The sequence below is a fragment of the Alosa alosa genome, chromosome 3, assembly GCF_017589495.1.
Source record: "Alosa alosa isolate M-15738 ecotype Scorff River chromosome 3, AALO_Geno_1.1, whole genome shotgun sequence".
Classification (NCBI taxonomy): domain Eukaryota; kingdom Metazoa; phylum Chordata; class Actinopteri; order Clupeiformes; family Clupeidae; genus Alosa; species Alosa alosa.
The window spans coordinates 10,814,923-10,836,818 of NC_063191.1; the positions used below are offsets into that span (position 1 = coordinate 10,814,923).

At 43.1% G+C, this 21,896-nt stretch overlaps 2 protein-coding genes across 5 annotated transcripts in view; one reads left to right on the forward strand and one right to left on the reverse strand.

Moving 5' to 3' along the window:
- Nucleotides 1-256: 256 nt before the first annotated feature.
- On the reverse strand, nt 257-18,457 carry ift88 (intraflagellar transport 88 homolog). Its single transcript, XM_048238974.1, is given in 30 exon segments — nt 257-862; nt 2,545-2,658; nt 4,226-4,273; nt 5,763-5,780; nt 7,774-7,834; nt 9,136-9,242; nt 9,361-9,426; nt 9,520-9,572; nt 10,115-10,230; nt 10,440-10,590; nt 11,104-11,212; nt 11,555-11,741; nt 12,284-12,370; nt 13,243-13,342; nt 13,580-13,666; nt 14,333-14,403; nt 14,520-14,608; nt 14,611-14,750; nt 14,849-14,963; nt 15,120-15,222; nt 15,333-15,437; nt 15,737-15,827; nt 16,338-16,407; nt 16,553-16,616; nt 16,766-16,819; nt 17,007-17,039; nt 17,394-17,453; nt 17,603-17,665; nt 17,790-17,913; nt 18,362-18,457. Coding segments are annotated over 29 exon segments (2,568 nt in total). The 5' UTR covers nt 17,874-17,913; nt 18,362-18,457; the 3' UTR covers nt 257-740.
- Nucleotides 18,458-18,750: 293 nt separating this feature from the next.
- cryl1 (crystallin, lambda 1) overlaps nt 18,751-21,896 on the forward strand; it is a 42,683-nt gene continuing 39,537 nt past the window's right edge. For 2 of the 4 annotated variants that reach the window (XM_048238976.1, XM_048238978.1), the window contains exons 1-3: nt 18,814-18,899; nt 19,106-19,373; nt 19,506-19,613. In XM_048238976.1, coding sequence (XP_048094933.1) covers nt 18,863-18,899; nt 19,106-19,373; nt 19,506-19,613 — 413 coding nt within the window. In that variant the 5' untranslated portion in view covers nt 18,814-18,862. Of the gene's footprint in view, nt 18,900-19,105; nt 19,374-19,505; nt 19,614-21,896 lie in introns of all 4 variants that reach the window. The other 2 variants (XM_048238977.1, XM_048238979.1) reach the window with 2 other exon arrangements.

The window sequence follows — 21,896 nt, forward strand, 5'->3', positions numbered from 1 at the left end:
TCTCCTGGACAGGGATAGTGACACCTAGGAATGAAAAGCAATTGGAGCACGTCTGCCAATCACTGGCCCCCAGCGTGCCTTCAGTGTACATTGCAAGTTGACAGTTCCACATTCCCAAGATTTAGAATACAACACAATCACACACATTTACTACGCTGCAATTTCAACAAATTTGACATTTAAATGCACTTGACATCATGAATTAAATATGCCATTCATTCATTTATCACAACATAAAGCACAGAAAGCCGACAAGTTTAATCTGAAAATATTTATTTCCGTATATATATGCACTTACATTTTCATCAAGTACACTCTTCAAGACTATCAAAATATAAATATTCAAAGCAAGGAAATGCTACCCCAAAACATTAGTGCTGCTTTTTTTTTCTTTAGTGAAATGATCAGTCCATGGGAATTGGAGTGGATGTCCAGTGAAATGCAAATGGTCTTGTGTCAGTGTTACATTTTCAACAAAACAAGGGAAAACTGAAAGGAAAGTGATAACTGTGCCTGTGGGACACATATGGAATAGCTTTCATCTGAGTTAACTGCGGAATGCCAGGCCAACACACACAGACACAGACACTCATTCTCTCTCACACGCCGTTACTCCTGTGGAATGCTGAACAGGAATGGGACAGTTCTGACATTTGTGCGTGTGGGGTAAAAGGCTTCTTGTAAACAGACAGTGGACTAAGGACCAAATTGAAATCAAAGTGAAGTTGTAGACTTTCAGGCTATTCCGGTAATAGGTCATCTCCGAGCTCTTCGTCAGCAAACTCGTCTTCCTCAATGCGTTTCTTAGCAGCTGTCTTCGGCCTCTCCATCTGGGGCCCCAGTGGGTCCATGTAGGATGCATCTGCAGATATATTAGTTAGAGTTTAAGCATTAGGTAGGCCACTGCACAAGAAGCTACGAGTAGATAAAAACTGATAAAATACAAATTTTATCTGCAAAAGATAAAAGACAAATCTGAATACATTTCTGAAGAATAACTGCTAAATACACTAAATCATGATGTGCTTACTGACCACTTGCAATACTATCTTCAGAAGTCTCATCCATTTCTGATGTGGACAGATTGTTGCACACTGGTGTGTAGTGGTAAAATAACAGGTGGGTAAACTATGAATTCTGTGATCATGCAGTATATCGGATTGTTTAAAAAGGCATTCAGAACAATGTCCAATGTTTATAACAATACATGTGGTATTTAAATAGTTCCTAGAGTGTTGATGAGTGATATTGTGAATGTGGATTAATACAGTGTGATTTTTAAACGTTAAAAGTTGCAATTGGTGAAAAACTGTTTTGATAGGTGGATAAACTCTAATAAGAGGTGGATAAGTCATTTCTGAAATTTCAGAGGTGGGTATTTACTTGTGTTTAGCCTCCACTACATCCCTGGTTGCACACCCGGACAACAAAACAACTTGGGTTCATTAAATCTGAATGTTTGGGAACGTTATGAGTTATGACCACAGATATTCACACTAATACTATATGTTTACGACAGACTGTAAAACTTGTGACCAGCAATGGAACATCCCAGCATGGAATAGACACGCTATGCACACAGATTAGGCAGAGTATTAACTGAAATAAGTGAAGAATGTGATGAGGAATGCACCGCACACCCCAGCATAGGGAGGTCGAGGGCTGTAAAGAGCCAGAGAACAGGGGCTTCAGCCTCTTTACAGCCCACACACACACACACACACACACACACACACACACACACACACACACACACATTCAGTCACTCACTCACACACGTCTTTCTTTCTCCCTCTCTCTCTCACACACACACACACACACACACACACACACACACAGTCACTCACACACACATGTCTTTCTCTTTCTCTCTCTCTCTCACACACACACACACACACACTTTCATTTGAACACAAATTATTCTTTTATCATTGTCACACACACACACACACTCACTGCCTTAGCCCTCTCTATGTTCAGCAGAGACAGACTGCCAGAGAAGATGGCTGTATTTGAGGGGATGAGCAGAGGCTGTGAGAGCTCAGACTGCCTGCTCTCTCCAGGCCTGGCCTACTCACGTGGGTCTCTGACTGGAGGTGTTGTGATGGATGAGAGCGATGGTAAATGGCATTCGCAGATATAGTTTTAAAGAGCAGTGTTGAAGGGGGGTGGAGGGGTGGGGGTCAGGAAAGGGAATAGGAGAATCTCTCTCTCTCTCTCTCTAATGATCCTTCCAGAGAGGGAGAGGGAGAATCCTCCACCAGGGAACAGAAAGGAAAGCTGCTGCAGGTGGAGAATATGGGAACTGTAACCACGGACACGAGCCAGGAGACCCCACAAGAAACAGAATTGTGACAACTGCATTAACTGAATGTAAATGATCATAACTATATAACAGGTGTTCTAATGACATGTACTGAATCCCATTTGGCTAACCGTGAGAGGCTCGTTTTCGTGACTTGGGAGACAAGAAGGTGAAGAATTCAGAGAGTAAGTTGTGTCACTTTCTTGCAGACAGAACATAGGATAAATGACTCCACTCACCAATGTTTTGTTGGGCGCTGGCCTCGTACGGTTCGTTGTTGCCTGGCAGTGACCGGAGCTTGGCGCTCAGCCTCTCGCTGCGGGTACTAGTGCCACGGCCGCTGTGACTGCTGTCTAAAGGACCACAAACCACATGAGATGGCAGTCTTTCAAACCAGGACCTTGCATTCACCTGCATTTGCAGATTTACCTTTTTTCTTTGATAAACTAAACATGGTATAATTAACTGAATATAGTATGTATATTCAGTATTGCATATATTGCGTAAGACTACAGTATTGCCTATAGCTATGTTTCTACATTGAGTACTGTCTATCAGATAGATACAGAGCTAGATTGTAGTACCTATCTATACAGTAAGTGTGCAGGACCTGTTAGGCATCTTCCAACTCATGGAAGAAACCATATGGTGTAATTAGTTGTGTAACAACTAAACCCAGAGATCTGGTCTGTCTCTGATTGTCTTCAGACAAGAACCCAGTTGCAGGCCAGCAAATGAGCACGTCTCTGCTCTCTCCTGACCAATGAGAAGGCCTCCTCCATAACGAGCTGCAGAGTGATGCGGTGCGTGAGGAGGCCAACACCTCCGTCCCTTTCAGACAGGGAGTAGCCTGAGTCACCTGGCTCTGCTTAGCGTCCTGGCCCACCGGACTCAGAACCAACACCGCTGCGGTGCCGAGAGGCAGATGTGGCACTTCAAACGCCCTGCGTGCGTACGGCCGCCACGTAACCATAGCGAGAGTGGAAGATTCCCTTTTTTTCTTTCCCCTGATCTCATTCTTTCCACCAGCGGACCCTGACCCCTTCAGAAGGCCCCTTTAACTCTGTGAGACTAGACTGGCTCTTCCCCAGGACTGAAATCTGTGGCTGAATTTTGCATCCCTAGCACATATATACGCATGCAAACACAGCTATTCCAAACATGCACTCCCCTCCACTCCCCCGGTATTGTGTCAATAAAACTCCTTGGCAGGCGTCTGGATGTTCTTCTCCCCTGCTGAAAGTACACGATAGAATGTGTCAGGTGGGAGGATCTCCATGCCCGTGTGAAAATCGTATATTCCCCGTAGTCTTCTGTGAGAGCCTATGGTGGAGACTACTGAGTTTCACTGACACCACACACACACACACACACACACACACACAGAGAGACATGCACGCACAACATCAAGGCCTTACTCAAACACCTGAGAGTGTCGGTCAGCTGATGCTGGCTGTGGGCCTGTGACCACAGCACACTCTGACTGACTGGAGCCCACGGACTGCTGGGAAAAAGAGGGCTGCTTGTGGGGAGCAACGCCTAGCAGCAGCTCGACAGAATGTGCTAAGGAATCTGACACTTTGGCATTCGGTGTAGATCACGATCCTACTCTGGAGTGGCTCTGTCTGCTGATGTAGTGCTGCTTGGCCAGCCATCACCACCACAATGTTTCCCAGAATGGGATATATTTATATATTTGTATATCATATATAAATATACAAATACAAATACAAATGGACAGTTCATACCTTCTCACACCATGTCAAAATATGTCATTCTGTTTGACCTTTGGCCTCATGATGTGTTTGTAATGTGTGTGTGTCTCCCTTTAGGCTCCTGTTCATTCACACAAAGAGAGGAGGTGAGAAGAGGTGAGGAGGGAGAGAGAGAGAGAGGGAGAGAGAGCAGCCAGGTACATACCTCTGGCCTGCTCCAGCACAGGGCTGTGTTTGGCCTCAGAGTGAGAGACTGCAGAACCACAGACACAGAGGAGAAGAGCAGAGCAGAGAAGAGGAGGTCAAAGCTCAGTGGGGTGAAATAGAGCAGGAGAGACTAAGAGTTAATAAGAAAGTGAGAAGAAGACAATAATAATAATGGTGGATGGGAAGAAATGGCAAGATGAGTGGAAAAATATTAGCGGTGAACTTATATTTCTAATCAACATTTTCAACACTTCATGACCTAATGTTGGCATAATTCTGAATCTGACGGTATGGATAACAGTCAGGGTTTAACAATATTCCAAAGTTCCATCCATCTTGTTCGTCTCTTCCAGGATTGTTTTGCATTGTGTTGCATTTTTTATGTACATTTATCAGGCCCTAGACAATACATTAAAACAACCTAACACACAACTGCACACTACTACACAACTGCACATTAACACACAACTGCAATATTTCAATACATTAAAACAACCTAACACACAACTGCACACTAACACACAACTGCACACTAACAAACAACTGCACACTAACACAAACTGCACACTAACACACAACTGCAATATTTCAACAGCCATTTTCCAATTTCTTTTTTATTTTATGTATCCTTTCTTTATCCAGGAAGGTCCCATTGAGATACAATATCTCTTCTGCCAGCGAGTCCTCACAACCCACTGTCTTATCTAAATAAAGCTGTCCTATCTGAATAAAGGCCAGAAAGCCTCAAAAAATGTATATATATAAAAAACACATTTCACCACTAAGCTTTAACAAAACAAGATCTGGGTTATTGAGCTGGGGTTTAACACAGACAACTAATTCCTTCAGTAAATTGTCCAATTCTACACGCTGCGCCTCATGGCTCACCTGCTCTCATGTGCACGTCTGGGACTCATAAAAAGACAAAGGCAATAACCTTACTCACAGAGCCATGCATATACTGTACAAGAGTAGTAATCGCACCTCAAGGCAGATACTCTATATTAGCAAGGCATGATCTCGATCAAACCTTTTTTTGTAGTAGTAGTTGGCTTTTCACAGCCCCAACAACACAATTCTACCATACACAGAAACTACGAGCGCTGAAGCTTGTGGCTCTCCACTAATGGAAACTGTCAAGCTTCTATAGCCTGGGTGAACCCAGACAAACCTGTTAGCAAATTTGAATTTGCTCTGCAGGTCCAGCAAATTCAGATCAGGCTCGTTCACCCAGGCTTAAGACTCTATGCATCTCAAAACAAAATTGTATCGCATCTTTAGGTCTCATACCGGGCACTCTCTTAGGGGGAGTGTGGACGACACTGGGCAGTGCTGCAGCAGAAGCTACAGCATGCAGAGGCCAGATAGGAGAGCAGGGAAGCAGGAGAAGACAAGAGAAAAGAATGAAATGCAGGGAAAGAAAATCATTTATACTGTCAGGTGAAAGGTTACCAAGTGAAGGATGAACAGTGAGCGTGTGTGTGTGTGTGTGTGTGTGTGTAACTGACTATCCCTTCCTGATCTGCACCTCTCACCTGGTCTAACTTCCAAATCTGAAACGAAAACAGAAAGAGTGAAATTATTAATGCCTTGAAGACTTGAGTGTGCTTAACTAGTCTACTATCGCTACGATGCCAGCCTAATCTTGGATTAGTAGTACATACTCAAGCAGCTTCACTATTGAAGGAATATTTAAGATTTTTGTCAACATTCTCTGCTACCTGCAACTCCAGCATTCTGTGAAATTCCTACAATAAGTATTGTTTGTAAAAGGCAAAGAATCTCTCTCAATTAAAAACACATTTAGGAAATGGAAAGAAAATGGAGAGCAGGCAGACAGAGAGTTGAAAAAAATCCAGCGGATTCCTTCAAAGTTTGATTGCAACTCATCAAACTTGTCATCTATGGTTTCTGTGAAGGACTGTTGATAAGCTGAGACTAGCTGGTATGCGGCCTCATGCGTGGGCCCTGGAGGGTTTAGCAACACTTTCCACAGTCTACCAGTCCACCGTCACTTTCCATCACCATTCGCTTAGCTTCTTGTCATAACAAACACTTGGGCCATGGAATGTCAGTTAAGTCCTCAACCCTAAGACCTGCAGTTGTGTAAATGGAGATGTCAGACAGACAAGCAGTCTAATTGCCCTCTACACTGCAAAAACTGCTCATCTAATAAAATCTAGCCAAGTGCTATTACTCTTATATTAAGATCAAAAAAATTCTAGTTGTTATTGTTTTTAGTATAACGAGACTTACATAGCGCTTTCTCGTAAAATCATTTGACTTAATTTAAGAAGAGTTTGACTTACCGGTATTTTAAGAAGTTTCATCCTGAAAACAAGTACATTTGTCTGCCAGTGCATTAAACAAATTTGTCCTAAAAACAAGCAAATTTGGCTGCCAGTGCGTTGAGCAAATTTGTCTTGATAATTGTGATTGACTGCACATATCTGTACATGTTGGTCATACATTGTTCATACTGCATATCCATATCTATTATGCTCTTATAAGACTACTGCTAATACATTGCACATATTTATATTTCATATGCATATTACTGTAAACCATACCACTTTCTTAACTGTCTACACTGAACTATATGTCTTATACTGTTTATACTGCACCACCTGTCTATACTATGTATAACACATTGCACTTTTCTGCTTTTTTGCACTTCTGGTTAGATGCAAACTGCATTTCGTTGTCTGACAATAAAGTTGAATCTAATCTGATCTAACCTAATCTAATAAGACTCCTTAAAAGTCAAAATCTTCTTAAATGAAGTCAAAATGATCTTTCGAGAGAGTGCTAGGTAAGTCTCTTCATACTTAAAACAATGCGAAATAGATTTTTTGATCTTAACCCATTTACTCCTAAAATGCCTGCTAAAAACGCCTATAGAATCCTATGGCATTCTAGACTAAATAACCTTATTTCCTGAGCGTTTTCTGAAAACATACTAAAAATTGTCAACGTCTACCAAAATGTAATATCTAAGCCTATGTAGCACCTAGACACATGAAATAAAAAGCATGCTGCGCTACGCAGCATCCAGCGGGAGGGTCAATGTTGCGTCATGCAGCATCCAGCGCGAATGGGTTAATGTAAGACTTGGTTAGATTTTATTTTTTGCAGTGTAGGACCCCGCATATAGCTCTGAATGCTAGTGTTATTTGACGTAGGACTTCTACATTCTGTCAATGGGTAGGATCAAGCATACAGCTCTGAAAGCTAAGGCTAACTGTAACTGAATGTTCATGCTAGTTTTACAGTAGGAGCTCATGCTACTTGAGTTATGATAGATTGCTAAGGAGAGCCATACCACTGGAGCTTTTAGGAGGAGTGCGGAGGGGATGTGAGCTGCCTGCTTTCAATGAGCAGGAAGGAATGAACAGTGAGTAAGAGGTTTGGGAAAAACAACATGGCCATTAGTAAAAATCAAGAAGAAATAACTCAGGGGAAAGACTATGGTCGTAGTCACTGAGAGCGTGTGGAAGCAGCTGAGGTCTCAGATGTTTAGATGCCCAGTGGACAGGCCAAACTTACCACTGCCAGCACTGCCCTCACGCCGGCCTCGAGCACTGCTCTCCCGCCCCGACTTTACTCTCTGAGACAGAGAGAGAGAGAGAGAGAGAGAGAGAGAGAGAGAGAGAGAGAAACAGAGAGAAACTTCATATGAGTAAACATGCACAACGTCACTAAACCAACGAAAAAGAAACAGACAAATGAGAACATGGACTGACTGTTCTCTCATTCCAACTTAACTAAGAGAGAGAGAGAGAGAGAGTGTGTGTGAGAGGAAACCGCGACTGACTGCATCTAAACATGCGTCTGACATTTGTATAGAGAGACCTCTAACCCTCAGGGCTTTCTCCCTCTTCAGTGGACGGATCTGGACTGCACGACTGCAGCCACTCTAAACTTGACACCAGACCAAGACGCCTGTGTGTGTGTGTGTGTGTGTGTGTGTGTGTGTGAGAGTGAGATATGGAAGGGGATTAGTGAGAAGATTGGTTTGTTGGCATCCTTATGTTTGTATGTTGCCATGGAGAAAACACATGCAAATACCCATGGAGTGCCAACACCAGATACTGATGTTGATTTCTAAAGACGTCAGTAGAGAGAGCGACAGCCAACAGAATGAGAATGAGCGAGACTGAGAGAGAAGGAAAGCAACAAACTCTGGAAGAAATCCTCCCTGAGCCTCTGAGTCCAAGAACATGATTTAGGAACAGCTGCTCTCTATTCTCTCAAAACAATCAGACTTCATCGCTTTATCTTTCTTTTTCCCCATTGCTCTGCTCTACATCACCTCTCCCTCTCTCTCTCTCTCCCCTCCCTTCCTCCCTCTCTTTCTCCTCCATCCAGTAAGTCCCCTGGTCCCAGTCCAAAGGCCCACGCCTCAGACCTGTAGACCCACAGCCGTGAGTCTCTGTAGGCTTGTTAGAGGGCCATCCAGAACTTTATGGTGTTATTAACCACGGTCTGCCGAAACAGGATGCAGTAAGATGGTAATATGGTTCTGTCTAGTGCCACACCAGCACAGTCTGTGCAGACATGATGAGATTTTAGCTGTGTGGAGATGGGAGGTTTTGGCTGTGTGGTACAGACAGACAGACAGACAGTAATAGCAGGCTGAAGAATGGGACGAACAGTGACTGCCAGCCCTGTCCCTCTCTCTACTGCCTCCTTATCCAGATCCCTATATTCCACGGACATCCTTGCATTTATGATGTTGGAATGAAGCTGGAAGTTATGATGTTGGAATTTATGATGTATGAAGTCTAGACCGACATTTAAACAAAGTGGCATTATTGACTGGTGTGGACTGCTGTATCCGCCTTGTAATTGTGAACATGAAAAACGATGGTGTCTCTTCTGTGTCTGCGGGCCAGGCTGAGGGTGCACCTGTTCTCTGATCTCCTTCATCTTCTCCACCTTCTTGAGCTTGGTGGCGTACTCCTGCACCTCCTTCAGGCCCATGTCTGTGCACAGCCTCACCAGGAAACGCAGGCCTGGGAGGGGGGTCACACACACACACACACAAATAAATCAAATAAACACAGTCTTACTAAAAACAAACAAATAACTCTGGTGGCAATGGATGTCAAGAAGTAAAATCAGATGCATTACATTCCACATTCTCTGGAAATTTCCGATGGATGTCTTTGTAGGTGTCCAAGGCCTTCTGGTAGTTCCCTGTTGGTTGAACAGCATCATGTTAATGCATTATTGACCACAGGGGAACATTCCTCTGTACTGTTAGTATTCCCATCACAGCTCAAGTCCTACCGCTTCTCCTGTAGCAGCTGGCCACCATCAGTTGCCACTTCACCTGCGTGGGCCTGCACATCAAAACAATGACACCATGCGGTTACCAAGCACACTTTAGGGGCAGCCGTGGCCTACTGGTTAGTGCTCTGGACTTGTAATCGAAGGGTTGCCGGTTCGAACCCCGACCAGTAGGCACAGCTGAAGTGCCCTTGAGCAAGGCACCTAACCCCTCACTGCTCCCCGAGCACCGCTGTTGTAGCAGTTAGCTCACTGCGCCGGGATTAGTGTGTGCTTCACCTCACTGTGTGTTCACTGTGTGCTGAGTGTGTTTCACTAATTCACAGATTGGGATAAATGCAGAGACCAAATTTCCCTCACGGGATCAAAAGAGTATATATACTTATACTTATACACCATGACGACAGCAACGTCCAGGCCTGATATACAACACCATAGCATGAAACACCGCAATACAGTTGATTTAATGTATTTACTAGTGCTAGTGTGTACATGTATTATAAGTAGTATATATTTCTGTCATTCCCTATGGCAAACAGAGGTTAAACTGTTTTGACAACACATCAAACAAAAAAGGATGGCTGTTTGTACTTACTGAATAAGTGTGGCCCTCTCAAAGTACTGAATGGCCTTCTCACAAAACTGGGTGTCGATGTAGTATGCTCCCAGCCATTCAATGACGCCAATATTTGAAGGAAAATATCTGAAGGACTGAAACAAATTCATATTACAGTATGTTAACATTTACCAAAGGCTTTCCCTTGTTTCTAATATTTGCCTTATATGTTGCTGGTAATTATTGCCAAACAGATTTTCAGTTGACATGAGTAAGTTGATTAACAGCGCCCTTTCAACTGCATCCCCCCCAGGACTTGATGAGCAGTAATGGTGGTGAAAGAGAGTAACAGGGTCCTCCGCACCTCGTAGTAGTGTTGGAAGGCCTGGGACTTGTCCCCCTCGTTGTCATAGAGCTCCCCCAGCTTGGCCAGAACCTGGGGGTCAGTGGGCGTGACGCTGATCAGCTGCATCAGCCAATCAATGGCCTGGTGGGGGTCCTCCAGCATCTCATAGCTGACGGTGGTTAAGGAGACAACCATAGCACTTCCTCACAGGGCCTGAGTCTGGTCTTGATCCTCATACAAGTTAACCTGCTGTGTATCTTGCAGCTGATATTTAGATTGCATCTCACAGACCCCAGCCCCCCACACTCAGTAACTTAAACATCAAAAGTAGTGGTCCCACATTTCTCTCATTAAGACTAAACTGACTAATTCATGCCATCTGATCTTGCAGTGGTTTTGCCAAAGCTGGGGAGGATGCTATTAATATTGACCCTTTCAACAAGGTAAACAAAAACAATGCTTGAACATTCTATTTGGGCCCCAATCTACTTCCTCTGTATTAAGATAACATATGGAATGTTAAAAAGGAAGCCTTGTGGGGCCAACTATGATGCTGATAATGGAACTCTCTTGAAAGGGTCCATATTGTGGCCAGAATGAGATGTCATCATACAGTGTCTTTGCTGTACTGTAGACTACTGTGAACCTGGACCATCTGAGAGTCTTTCACTGTGAAGGATACAGACTGGCCAGCTGGAACATGACCTGGGGGCAGTTCCTGAGGATGGCGTGGAGCTTCAGGAAGCAGTCCAGGGCTTCGTCCAGCCGTCCCAGCTTCTTATAGGTCAGACCTTAATTGAAGCAACAATAATCACTGATGATTACATCGACTGACTGATTGATTGGTTCATTGATTGATTGATTGGTTCTATCATTCATTCAACCATACCACTACAAAACACAAGAGCTACAGGAATACATTATTTTTAATGAGAATAAATGTGTTGTGTGTTGTGTTGTGTGTTGTGATGCGTTATGCTAAAGTAGCTCAAACTATTTGAGAAGGCAATAATTACTCCAGTTTAAAACATGTCTGAGTGTGCATCTCGTGTTGATTCTGCATGCATTGTAGTTAATCAGTGACCCTTGGATCCTCAAGACCGACCGTGTCCACTACGTAACTGACAACTGACCTAGGTTGTAGAGGCCCTCGGTGCAGGACGAGTCGTTGCGGAGGGCCTCCTTGTAGAACTCAGCGGCCTTCTCGTAGTCCTGCCTCTCGAACACGGTGTTGCCCTTGTTGATGAGCGCCGCCGGGTTGTAGCGGTCAGCGCTCATGGCCATGTCAGCGTAGCGATCTGCCTGGTCAAAGTCCCTCTCCTGATGGGGTGGGGGGATAGGGTCGTGGGAGAGACAGAGAGATGGGAGGAGGGGGTCAGTGTGTCGGGAGGCACACATAAAGGCTTAATAGCTCTACCAGTGACCATAAATCACATGGACTGCATGGAGCATGGCATCATGGACTTATATTATGAAGAATTGTAAATATATGCTCAGAACCGACCATATGGTTAAATGGTTTCACTTCTGACTAAGCGTAAACTGTACTTGGTTTTTACAGCCATTGAGTGCTACAAATACTATTAGATTCTGTTGATGGGTATTGGTGCATGAACAGAATCCCTTTAAGTGCTTTATGTCATCAATAAAGTCATTACACGATAAAGTGAATTTAAAATTCAAGCTGCTGACAAAAGCTTTTCCCTGACCAACCATTTGATTCACTCTGCTGTACGCTCATGACGTTATTATTCAATCTGTCTGTGAATGTCTCTCTCACTGTCTATACAGCAGAACCCAACAGGGGACTCTGTGCCAGGACTACCAAACACGGTCATGACAGCGGCGCCAGCCATCCTTACCAGGAAGTAGAGGAAGGAGAGGTTGGTGGCGGCGGCACTCTTCACCCTGCTGTCCTTCTTCTCAAACGTCTTCAGAGTCTCCACAGCCTGGTTTCAAAAATCAGCATTTGTACAGCTTTGCACAATGATATGGGGAATATTCTGAAGAACCCATAATTCATGTAAGGTGTGCATGATGTTGTACTTACATAGGTAATAGGTAGGTAACACTTTTTATATCTTCCAATACAGTTAGAATTTAACTTGCATCCCATTGAGCTATCTAGTCTCTAGGAAATAAACCCACTAACATCTACAGCAAGCTGACTACTGCAGTCACAGTCTCAGTGAACAGTGAGTCCATGCACAACAACCACACCACGGACATGCAAGATGCACATACCTCCGCCTCAAGAGCCATGCAGGTGGACAGACAGTGGGCAACACAAAAGAAAAGGAAAACACAAACAAACAAACAGGGCCAGTGAGCACGCAGGAGTCAACAGACGTCCAGAGAGGGGAGTGGACGAGGAAAATAACACACTGGCAATAAATCAGTCGGAAAAAAACCATGACAAGGGAAATAGGACAGAGTGTACAGTACACTAGTACACAGAGTGCCCGCAACAAGAATTAATCAAAAAGACTAGCAGAACAGAGAAGTAGAACAAGAGAATAACAACGCACATCAGACAGTCAAACAGTGGAGTCTACACAGAACAAAGAAGAGGTTCTTCATGGGGTCTTTCATTGTTTTTAGCCAAGAAACTGGTCCACGTGAAGAACCAGTTCTTTGTACCCTCATTAATATTTCAGAGATAAAAACACGTTATCTAACCTAATGGCCAAAACTATTCCCTCTTGTCTTCTAAGCCAAATAACTTTAAGAGCATGCTGGCTAGATCACATCCTTTTCCCCTGAGTGCCAGAACTAACAGAATTCTACTGCTGTGCATCTGTCTCAGCCCTGAGTCTCTCACCTGGTTGAAGTCCCTCTGCCTCAGGTAGGTGATGGCTTTGTTGATCTCCAGGTCGTTGGCTAGCTCCACATACTGTGAGCTCTTCACCATGTCCACACACCTGCAGGGGCCAAACCAAGTGTCAGTGGTAATAAACAAAACAGTCCAATAGAAGACGGCCAGACTCAATGAGCCAAAACTGCTCAAAGTTGAAACGATGTATAGCTTGTTGTCAAAATGTAAATTACTTATAGATTCACTTAAACAATAGCATTATGTTTTTCATAATAATCCTTCCAGAACTGTGCATTGGAAGACTGCTCTACAGCTCCCTCTGCTGGGGCTGTTAGACACTCACCAGTCAAACCCGGCAGCAAAGCTGTTCTCAATGGCAGGGGCAATGAGCTTGGCAGATGTCATGATGTACTTCTCTGCCAGTGCTTTTCTGTAGAAGAGAACAGAGGCCCTGATTTAGATCTCTTCCAGTTTGTCATCATGTGTCATGAAAATACAGATATGAAGTAAAACACAGTCACAAACAATCTGCTTAAGATATAACCGGCTACCCTCAGGACTACAGGTTTATTCTAGTTTGAAGCCCCGCTTCACCTCAAAGTCAGAATGGCATATCCAAAGCAGCTTGCACACTGCCCCAACAAAGGCCAACAATCACATACAGCTGGCGCACACTGACTCAACTGTTGGTCTTCGTTGGAGTTTGTTGGCATTTGTTGGGGTAGCGTGCAAGCTGCCTACTCTGTAAGACAACAGTACATGAGCCAGTCAAGGTTATGTTTATGTATGGTACCACAGGACCAACACATGAAAAACAAATTCTGTGTTGTGCAGTGCCCAAAATACTTTGCTGATGCATAACCTCACCGCCAACATAAACTATGATGACAACTAAAAGTGACTGACCAAGTGTTTGCTTTTGTGCCTGTAAGACAAACAGCTTGATGTATGAGTGGCCTTGTTTCTTGTCTTCGTGTGCTAGCACGCAGTGGTGTTGGTTTTGCCCATGCTAAACCAGCCTCGGGCCCCCTCGGGCCCACAGTCCTAGCCCCCGTGTCTATAAACATATGAATCCATACAGTGTGTGCTAGACTACCTATCTCTCTCCATCTGATGAAGCTGGTCGTTTTTAATGGCCTCGATCACCATGTTTGCTTTAGGGTCATCCTGCAAAAAACACAAAATAGTGGCTTTAAGTAATGGTCGTCATGCCTTTGATAAAAAAATATTTTATGTTTGAAATATGATGCACTGTACGAGCAGAGTTAAACAGCGCTTCTCACATTAGCTGGGATGTATTTGTCTTCTTCGTCGATGCCCAGGGGGGCACTGATGAGCTTCTGGAAGGACTTCTTCATGCGGTCACGATCCCGATGGCATAGTAGCAGAGGATGAGGTTGAAGCCGGACTTAATGTTGGGGCTCTCGCCCATGATATGCTCGAAGGAGGTGATGGCGTCCGAGTACTGGCCCATCTTTATGAAGACCACGCCAATGTTCTGCATGATCTTTATCCTGCAAACACAATGGAGGAATGATGATGATATCTATCAGCCTAGGGGAAGAGGAAGAGCAGAAATCGACAGAAAAGGAGTAACAGAAACCGGTCTTGCCTCATCTCCTTGTGTGCATTGGATATCTGATCCAAAGCCATACGGTAGAACTTGATGGCTTTTGGGAAGTTCTTCTGCTTGAAGTAGATGTTTGCCATATTTACTTTCAAACGCCCTGTTTGGATGAGGGGGAAAAGAATGAACTTACATTAGCATATTAAACCTATTAGGTATCTTGATTTTTATCAAGGTAAAATATTATCATCATATTTTATATGCGTAAAATGATCATCAATATCTGAACTATTTGAACATAAAAATGTTACTTCACCTGCATTACTAAACATCTTGTTCTTCACAATGACAGAGTAGGTGTTCAAGGCCTCTTGATACATGTCATTGTTGGCGTATTGGTTGGCCAAATTAAACAGCACCTGTGCAGAGATTACACACATCGTCAGCATGTTATAAGTCAGGACAGGTTTTTTTTTTTTGTGCATGCGATCTGGTGCCCCCAGAGAGGAAGAACTACAACAGAACTCACAGAGTAGGTGAGGTCCAGGTTGATGTGGTCAGAGGTTCCTGTCTGCTCCCGCTGTCTCACCAGAGCTCTCTCCTTCCTTCCTGCTTCCTTGGCTCTCTCCAGGGCCTACGCACACACACAAGAAACAAGTGTGTTAGCACAATGGCAAGTTCAAAGTGGGGGATTTTAATGTCCTGCTGAATATGCAATATTGTTGACAGGGCACTTTACTTCCCTCCTAACACTACTACTCTGAATAAATTACAAATACAAATAAACAGCTTGTCAGAGGTCAGTCAAGCAACCAACTGTCACTAGTGTTAAAAGGTCTCTGTGAAGCAACAAAGGACAGTGTGGTGTGAGGTTGGAGACGACATGAGGACGAGACCAGACACCCGAAGGGACGGGTCACCCTGCGGACTCACCACCTGCTGGTCCCCCCGACTGTACGCCATGCAGCTCTCCTCGATCAGGTCATTCACCTTCTTCTCAAGAATCTTGATCTTCTCCTCCGGGCTAAAACACCAATGGCACACAGCATATTACATTACATGTTTTCATCAAGTGGACTGTTAGGACACAGTTGACAGTGGTAATGAAATTATGCCTTAATTACACTTAAGTAGTAACTCTCTCTTTCTAAGAATGATTTCACACCTAGCTTGTTTGGAGCAGTTGAATAGGACTGTGGAGCATTTTCCCCCAAAGATCGGTTTGTTTGGGTATATGTAAACAGAGCAATCGCACTCTAAAAAAATGGACCAAGACTGCCTAGAGCAGGTGGTCTCAGCCTATTTCCAATCGAACTCTAGAGCCGTATGTTATGTCTGGAAAGTCTGACAAAATCGAATCAACAATCTGACCGACGTGTTTACAAATTTTGTTCCAATGTTGCCATGTGGACACAAAACAAACTGCACAAAATTTGAAGTGATTCTGCTTGTGATCTGAAGCAAAATAGGTATAAAAATGCCATAACACTTAAAGTGAAGTGCAAAAAGACAAAAACAATATTGAACAGCTTACGAGTCTTCAATTTTTGTCTCTAGTGCAGGGGCAGGGCCTTTAGATTGTCCCAGTGGATCAAAGGTTGAACCTGAGAAAATAAAGTCATAGAGTAACGTCATATTTATAAGTAATTAGAATGAAGAAACACAGGCATTGAGACAAATTGGTACATAGAATGAGAGCTGCAAATGGAAAGACTATTTGGAGTTAACTGTCTGATTCTATGGACCTACCTCTGGTCATAGTAGAAGAGTATCCTGCTGCCCTTACTGCAGTCATAGGCCGAGCTGCCCCATCCTACATGCACAGACAGAAAAAAAAAAAAACATATCCACTAAATCACCACCATAGGGTTTATTCTTATTTCCCATATAACCTTTATGCAAACTCTGACTCGATTGTAATAAGTTGTTTATTACTATATCTATGTGTTGAATTTTTCTCACCTGCACAGCACCAGTCATTGGCCGGCCCATGGACGAGACCATCTGACTTCTGGCCTGCCAACATCCAGTGATAAGAAACATTAAATGTGAACATGGTAACATACAGTGAGTAACAAAAATAAACAGATGGATGATGTGCACTGTGTTGTCTTATTCACTAATTCCTCCTCCATCTCATCTCAGCTCAGCTCCTCTCCTTTCCACTCCTCAAAGTGAACAGTACACTGCTAAGTTTCCTCACCTTCAAAAGCCTTCCTCCCTGACTGCTCTCTACCTGAGTGTGTGGAAACAGCAAACACACTGAAAGCTCACATCAACTTCTGAACACGACTATTGACACTTCATCTCTGAGACTTAACTGGAGATGTCACAGTGTCAATGATGTGCTAGATACATGCATTAATGCATTGCAATTCACCCATATGAGAAATTATGATAGATCTTGTCAGTGGAAACACATACAAATAAATGTAAGTTAGCCTCTCACATTGGAAACATTTGTAGACATATTAAATGGGCGTGCACATTTTAAATGGACGTTTCTTGAAAGATGTTGTGTTTCGAGGATGCAGTGCAGTTCAGTGATGCTTGTATGGCGACATTCAGGCACACTAGCAAGCTCACTCACCCCATAAGAGGTCCCCACTGGCCGTGCCGCAATAGCTGTACCAGGAAACTTGGCAGTCATCTAGGGCAATAAGACAGGTATGAAACATCATGACCAACATAACAGTTACTGTAGGCTGCAATTCATTGTGAGACATTCTATAAATAACTTTTGCCTGCAGATAAACACAACAGCAAAATCATAAAAAAAAATGTAGCATATGTACTCACTGGTGGTCTTCGTCCATGGCTAGTCCTGACAGCTTGCTGGAAGCCAATGTCATTATCAAGTTCCTTTGAAAGTAAGCAAGTAAGCAATGACATAAGTAAGTAAATAAGTAATAAAAGTAAATAAGTAAGCTTAAGTGTCATACACTGTACAAACTGCAAAACTGTGTAAAATGTATCTTGTGTTTACCTCACTGTCAAATGTTGGGTTGTAATCATTATAACCCGAGTACAGGTCATCTTCATCTTCTGCAGCAAGATGAACGTTCTCCATGGTTTCCACTCTCACAGGGTGAATATTCTGTAGCAGGCAACTGGGGAAGTGACATGAACATCCAAAACACAATGTTAACGTTACTTCATCAACTAACTTAACTCACAACTACTATCCTGACATCAACATAGACTAGTTACAACGACATGATACAACTAACGTATCCCATTGACAGCAATCGCCTTTTTTTCCAGCCATCAAACATTCTGTTTAATCAGACTTTGGTCTAATTAACAAGTAAATGTAGCTAATTATCGCTAGTCAACGTAGGCTATTTCACCTAAAGCCGAATCAGTAGTAGGCGGCTAAGTATGATGCTAGCAAGCTAAATGAGAATGTCCATAACGTTAAACCATACAAAATAACAGTTATCTTGCGAAAACAGAGGCACATTTTCACACTCTACATTGCAAACAAAAGCAGAGGACAACATGCGGATCAACTAAAACAGTGCAGACGCGCTATGATTGTATTAACCAGTGTCAAACCTTTGCTACAAGTTGCAAATCCTTCTGGGAGACTTCTCGTCCTCTCTAGTCAAAACAAGACGCAACATTGAATGGGCGTGTGCATTTCCTCCGAGTTTGTGGTTGGACTAATGGTCAGTCGATCATTCTTTTCGCAATGCTATTGGGTAAATTACTACTTTCCCCGTTGCTAAGATACGACACCTTTACCAAATGATGCAAGGAAGATATTTCACAAATATTTAACTCAAAGAACTGCCAAATTAATCAGTGATTCCAATGAACTAGTTTCAAATTTAGTTGCGCGAAAGTTGCTCATCTACCACATCAAAATAATGAAAGGGAAAAAAAAATCTACAATGATCAGAACCTGAGATTGACCACTACAGGACACCGTCCATATAGAGCTACGCCCGCCCACTGTTCATGTGATTAGCTAGTAGCCCGTAAGTTTATGCAAGGCTATGCATGTTTCTGAATTCAGTCATTGGATTTGAGACAGCGACTGACTGAAAATGAGTAATGCAACGGGATCCAAAACTATCACAATTGTTGGAAGGTAAGTGGTCATAATTATCAATCTTCAGTGGATACAATGAATGAACCATTGTGTTTAGGGGGTGTGGAGTGGAGAAGTGGAGTGGATGTGGATTTTGCTGTCAACAATTTGAACTTCGAGCTTAGAGTTCACTCAAACGAGTCCAAATAAAGTATTGCCACTCGAAATGAGTTTTATACGTTTCTTTGTTTATATTTTCTGTGTAGTCTGTATTTTTACATTAACAGATAATCAGCTGACTGATCAACAGAGCGCTTTTGAATGGGAATTGCTATTCAAGCACCTCCTGCTGCAGTTCCACAGAAACGATTTTCAGTGCACAACTACTGTGCATGCTTGTACTGGCCTGTCAATGGGAGTTATTTTCCATAGAGGAAAGCGGATGTTCCACATCTCTGTTAGAGGCCATGCTTTCCTCTTGTCAGCAAAATATTCTGTGCTTCACAAAGATGATGTCTGTATGCATGAGTGCATGTAAGTGTGTATAAAACAGATTTGAAGAACCTTGTGAAATCATCCTTTGTGCCATTTATTTTGTCATTGCTTAGAGTGATTGCTTTGTTGATTTAAATTGTGTACTCTTTGCTGTTAAACTATCTTCTCCAGTGGGCTGATTGGACGGTCCTGGGCCATGGTGTTCATCAGTGGGGGGTACAAGGTGAAAATCTATGACAACCAACCTGGTCAGGCAACCAAAGCCATCACAGAGATCAGGTCAGCAAAATGCAAAATATTAACTGATCCTCTTAATGTTAGTAGTGAGAGCATGCAGAGACCATGTGAGCAGATATAGGCTTGCTTTGTCATGGATTAATTATTAACTCCACATTACAACTATTGTTACTGAGAAGACACTGACTGCTAACTGTTCTAATAAACATCTGACTTAAACATCTGTCCATGATTCTGATGAGAGGTTGTTGATATTTTAGCTCAAGAGCCAATCAAATTTTAGCAATGTATAGATTGGTGGGACATTGTTTATGAATCGGTCCAAGCTGCTACTGTTTACAAGTTAGTGCCCTGTACAGAAACACAATACTTTTTGGCTGTATACACACAGAGCGTGCAACAATCTCCTGGGCCTCTGGCTTTATACAGGCCTAGGGCCCGGGTTACCAATCCCACTGGTTAGAGTCTCTGTCACTTTGGATAGGAGTGTCTGTTCATACCAGTCACTTTACTTTACTTTACTATAGCCTAATTTTACTCATTGGAAGTAGAATGGAACGGTTGGCAATACTTTTATGATGCTGACAAAGTTTGTTATATGGGGAAATCACAGTTGTTCACTAGACTTGTTGATCCACTCCCCTGGACCAGTAAGCTCAAGATATTTAGACTATATGTCTGCCTTTATGGAAGGCCAGGGATGGGCTCCTCTAAAATCTCTGTGGAATAAGTTGCATGGTCAGATTGATCACAGACCTACGGAAAACAGATTGTTATTGTAAATGGCTTGTGTCAAACTCACCCCTTATGTGTTAGAAAGATAGAGGAGATAGATAGATAGATAGATAGATAGATAGATACTTTATTGATCCCCAGGGGAAATTCAAGGTCTCAGTAGCATACAGACAACACACACAAATTCACTAACAGCAGAAAAAGTAATTAAAAGTATATAATATAAAAACACAACTAAGCAATTAGGACAGTAGAAGATAAAGAATATACTAAAATACAAATTATACTAACTAGCACTTAATCTAAATCAATTCTAAAACAGTATCCACATAGTGGTGATTAATCAATCTGGCTTGCAATGGCTGAGGCAGGGACTGAGCCTGTGATTCTCTGTGCATAGTAAGGTAAGGCAAGGTGCTCTGTGTGAGTGAGTGTCACGGTGGTAGTGCAATGGTGATAGTGCAAATGAGTCAGTGCAACAGTGCAAGAATAAGTCTATATATCTATATATATATAACTAAGAAAAGGTATAAGTGTGGCCACAGTTCGGCTGTGGCATGGAGGGAGGGGTTATGCATATGTGCACTGCAAACAGTGAGGCAGAAAGACAGTGGTAAAAAGTGGCTAGTGGACAGACAGTATCCAAACATGGAGGGGGTGAAGAGGCAGACAGACTATGCAGAGAAGTCCATCTCTCCTCTTCCCTTAAGTGAAGCATTGAACAGTTCAGTGGCCCTGGGGACAAATGTCTTCCTCAGTCTGTCTGTTTTGCAAGGCAGTAAGGGAAGTCTCCAGCTGATCAGGCTCTTCTGCTTAACAATAGTGCTGTGGAGTGGGTGACACTCATTGTCCAAGATGTTGATCAGTTTGTTCAGGGTCCTTTTGTCAGATATTGAAGTGATGCACTCCAGCTCCCACTACAGAGCCAGCTTTCCTTACCAGCCTGTCAAGTCGCCCCGCATCCTTCTTCTTTGTGCTTCCTCCCCAACATACCACTGCATAGAAGAGGACGCTGGCAACAACAGACTGGTAAAACATCCTGAGGAGCTTGCTGCACACATTAAAGGACTGTAGCCTCCTCAGGAAGTACAGCCTGCTCTGCCCTTTCTTGTAGAGTGCATCAGTGTTGGCTGACCAGTCCAGTTTATTGTCCAGGTGGAGACCCAGATACTTGTAGGTGCTTACCACCTCCACATTGACCCCATCAATGGGGACTGGTAGCAGAGTGGGCTTGAATATGATGAGATGAGAGGTAAATATGGAGCCACTACGCACTCAAATGGAAGACATGTATGTTCACTTAGGAACTGAATGCGTTGGGTTAATTCAACCTTCTGAAAAGACTTCAGGGGAATCATCATAATTCCCCTATTCTCATCACCCAGCTCAGGCTAGCCTGAGAATGAGACATTTTTTTTCCCAGTGTAATGCCCCTTGGCTGTCAGTAGGGGGAGTTGTAGCCTATAGCCAGGGCGGAATTCAGTGCAGTAACCAAACCAAGCAAAAACAAATCCATCTGTTTTCATCCCATTGTTCAAAAGTGAGGTCTGATCTTGTAGCCTTAGAATAGGCCTATACATTTAGAAGTTC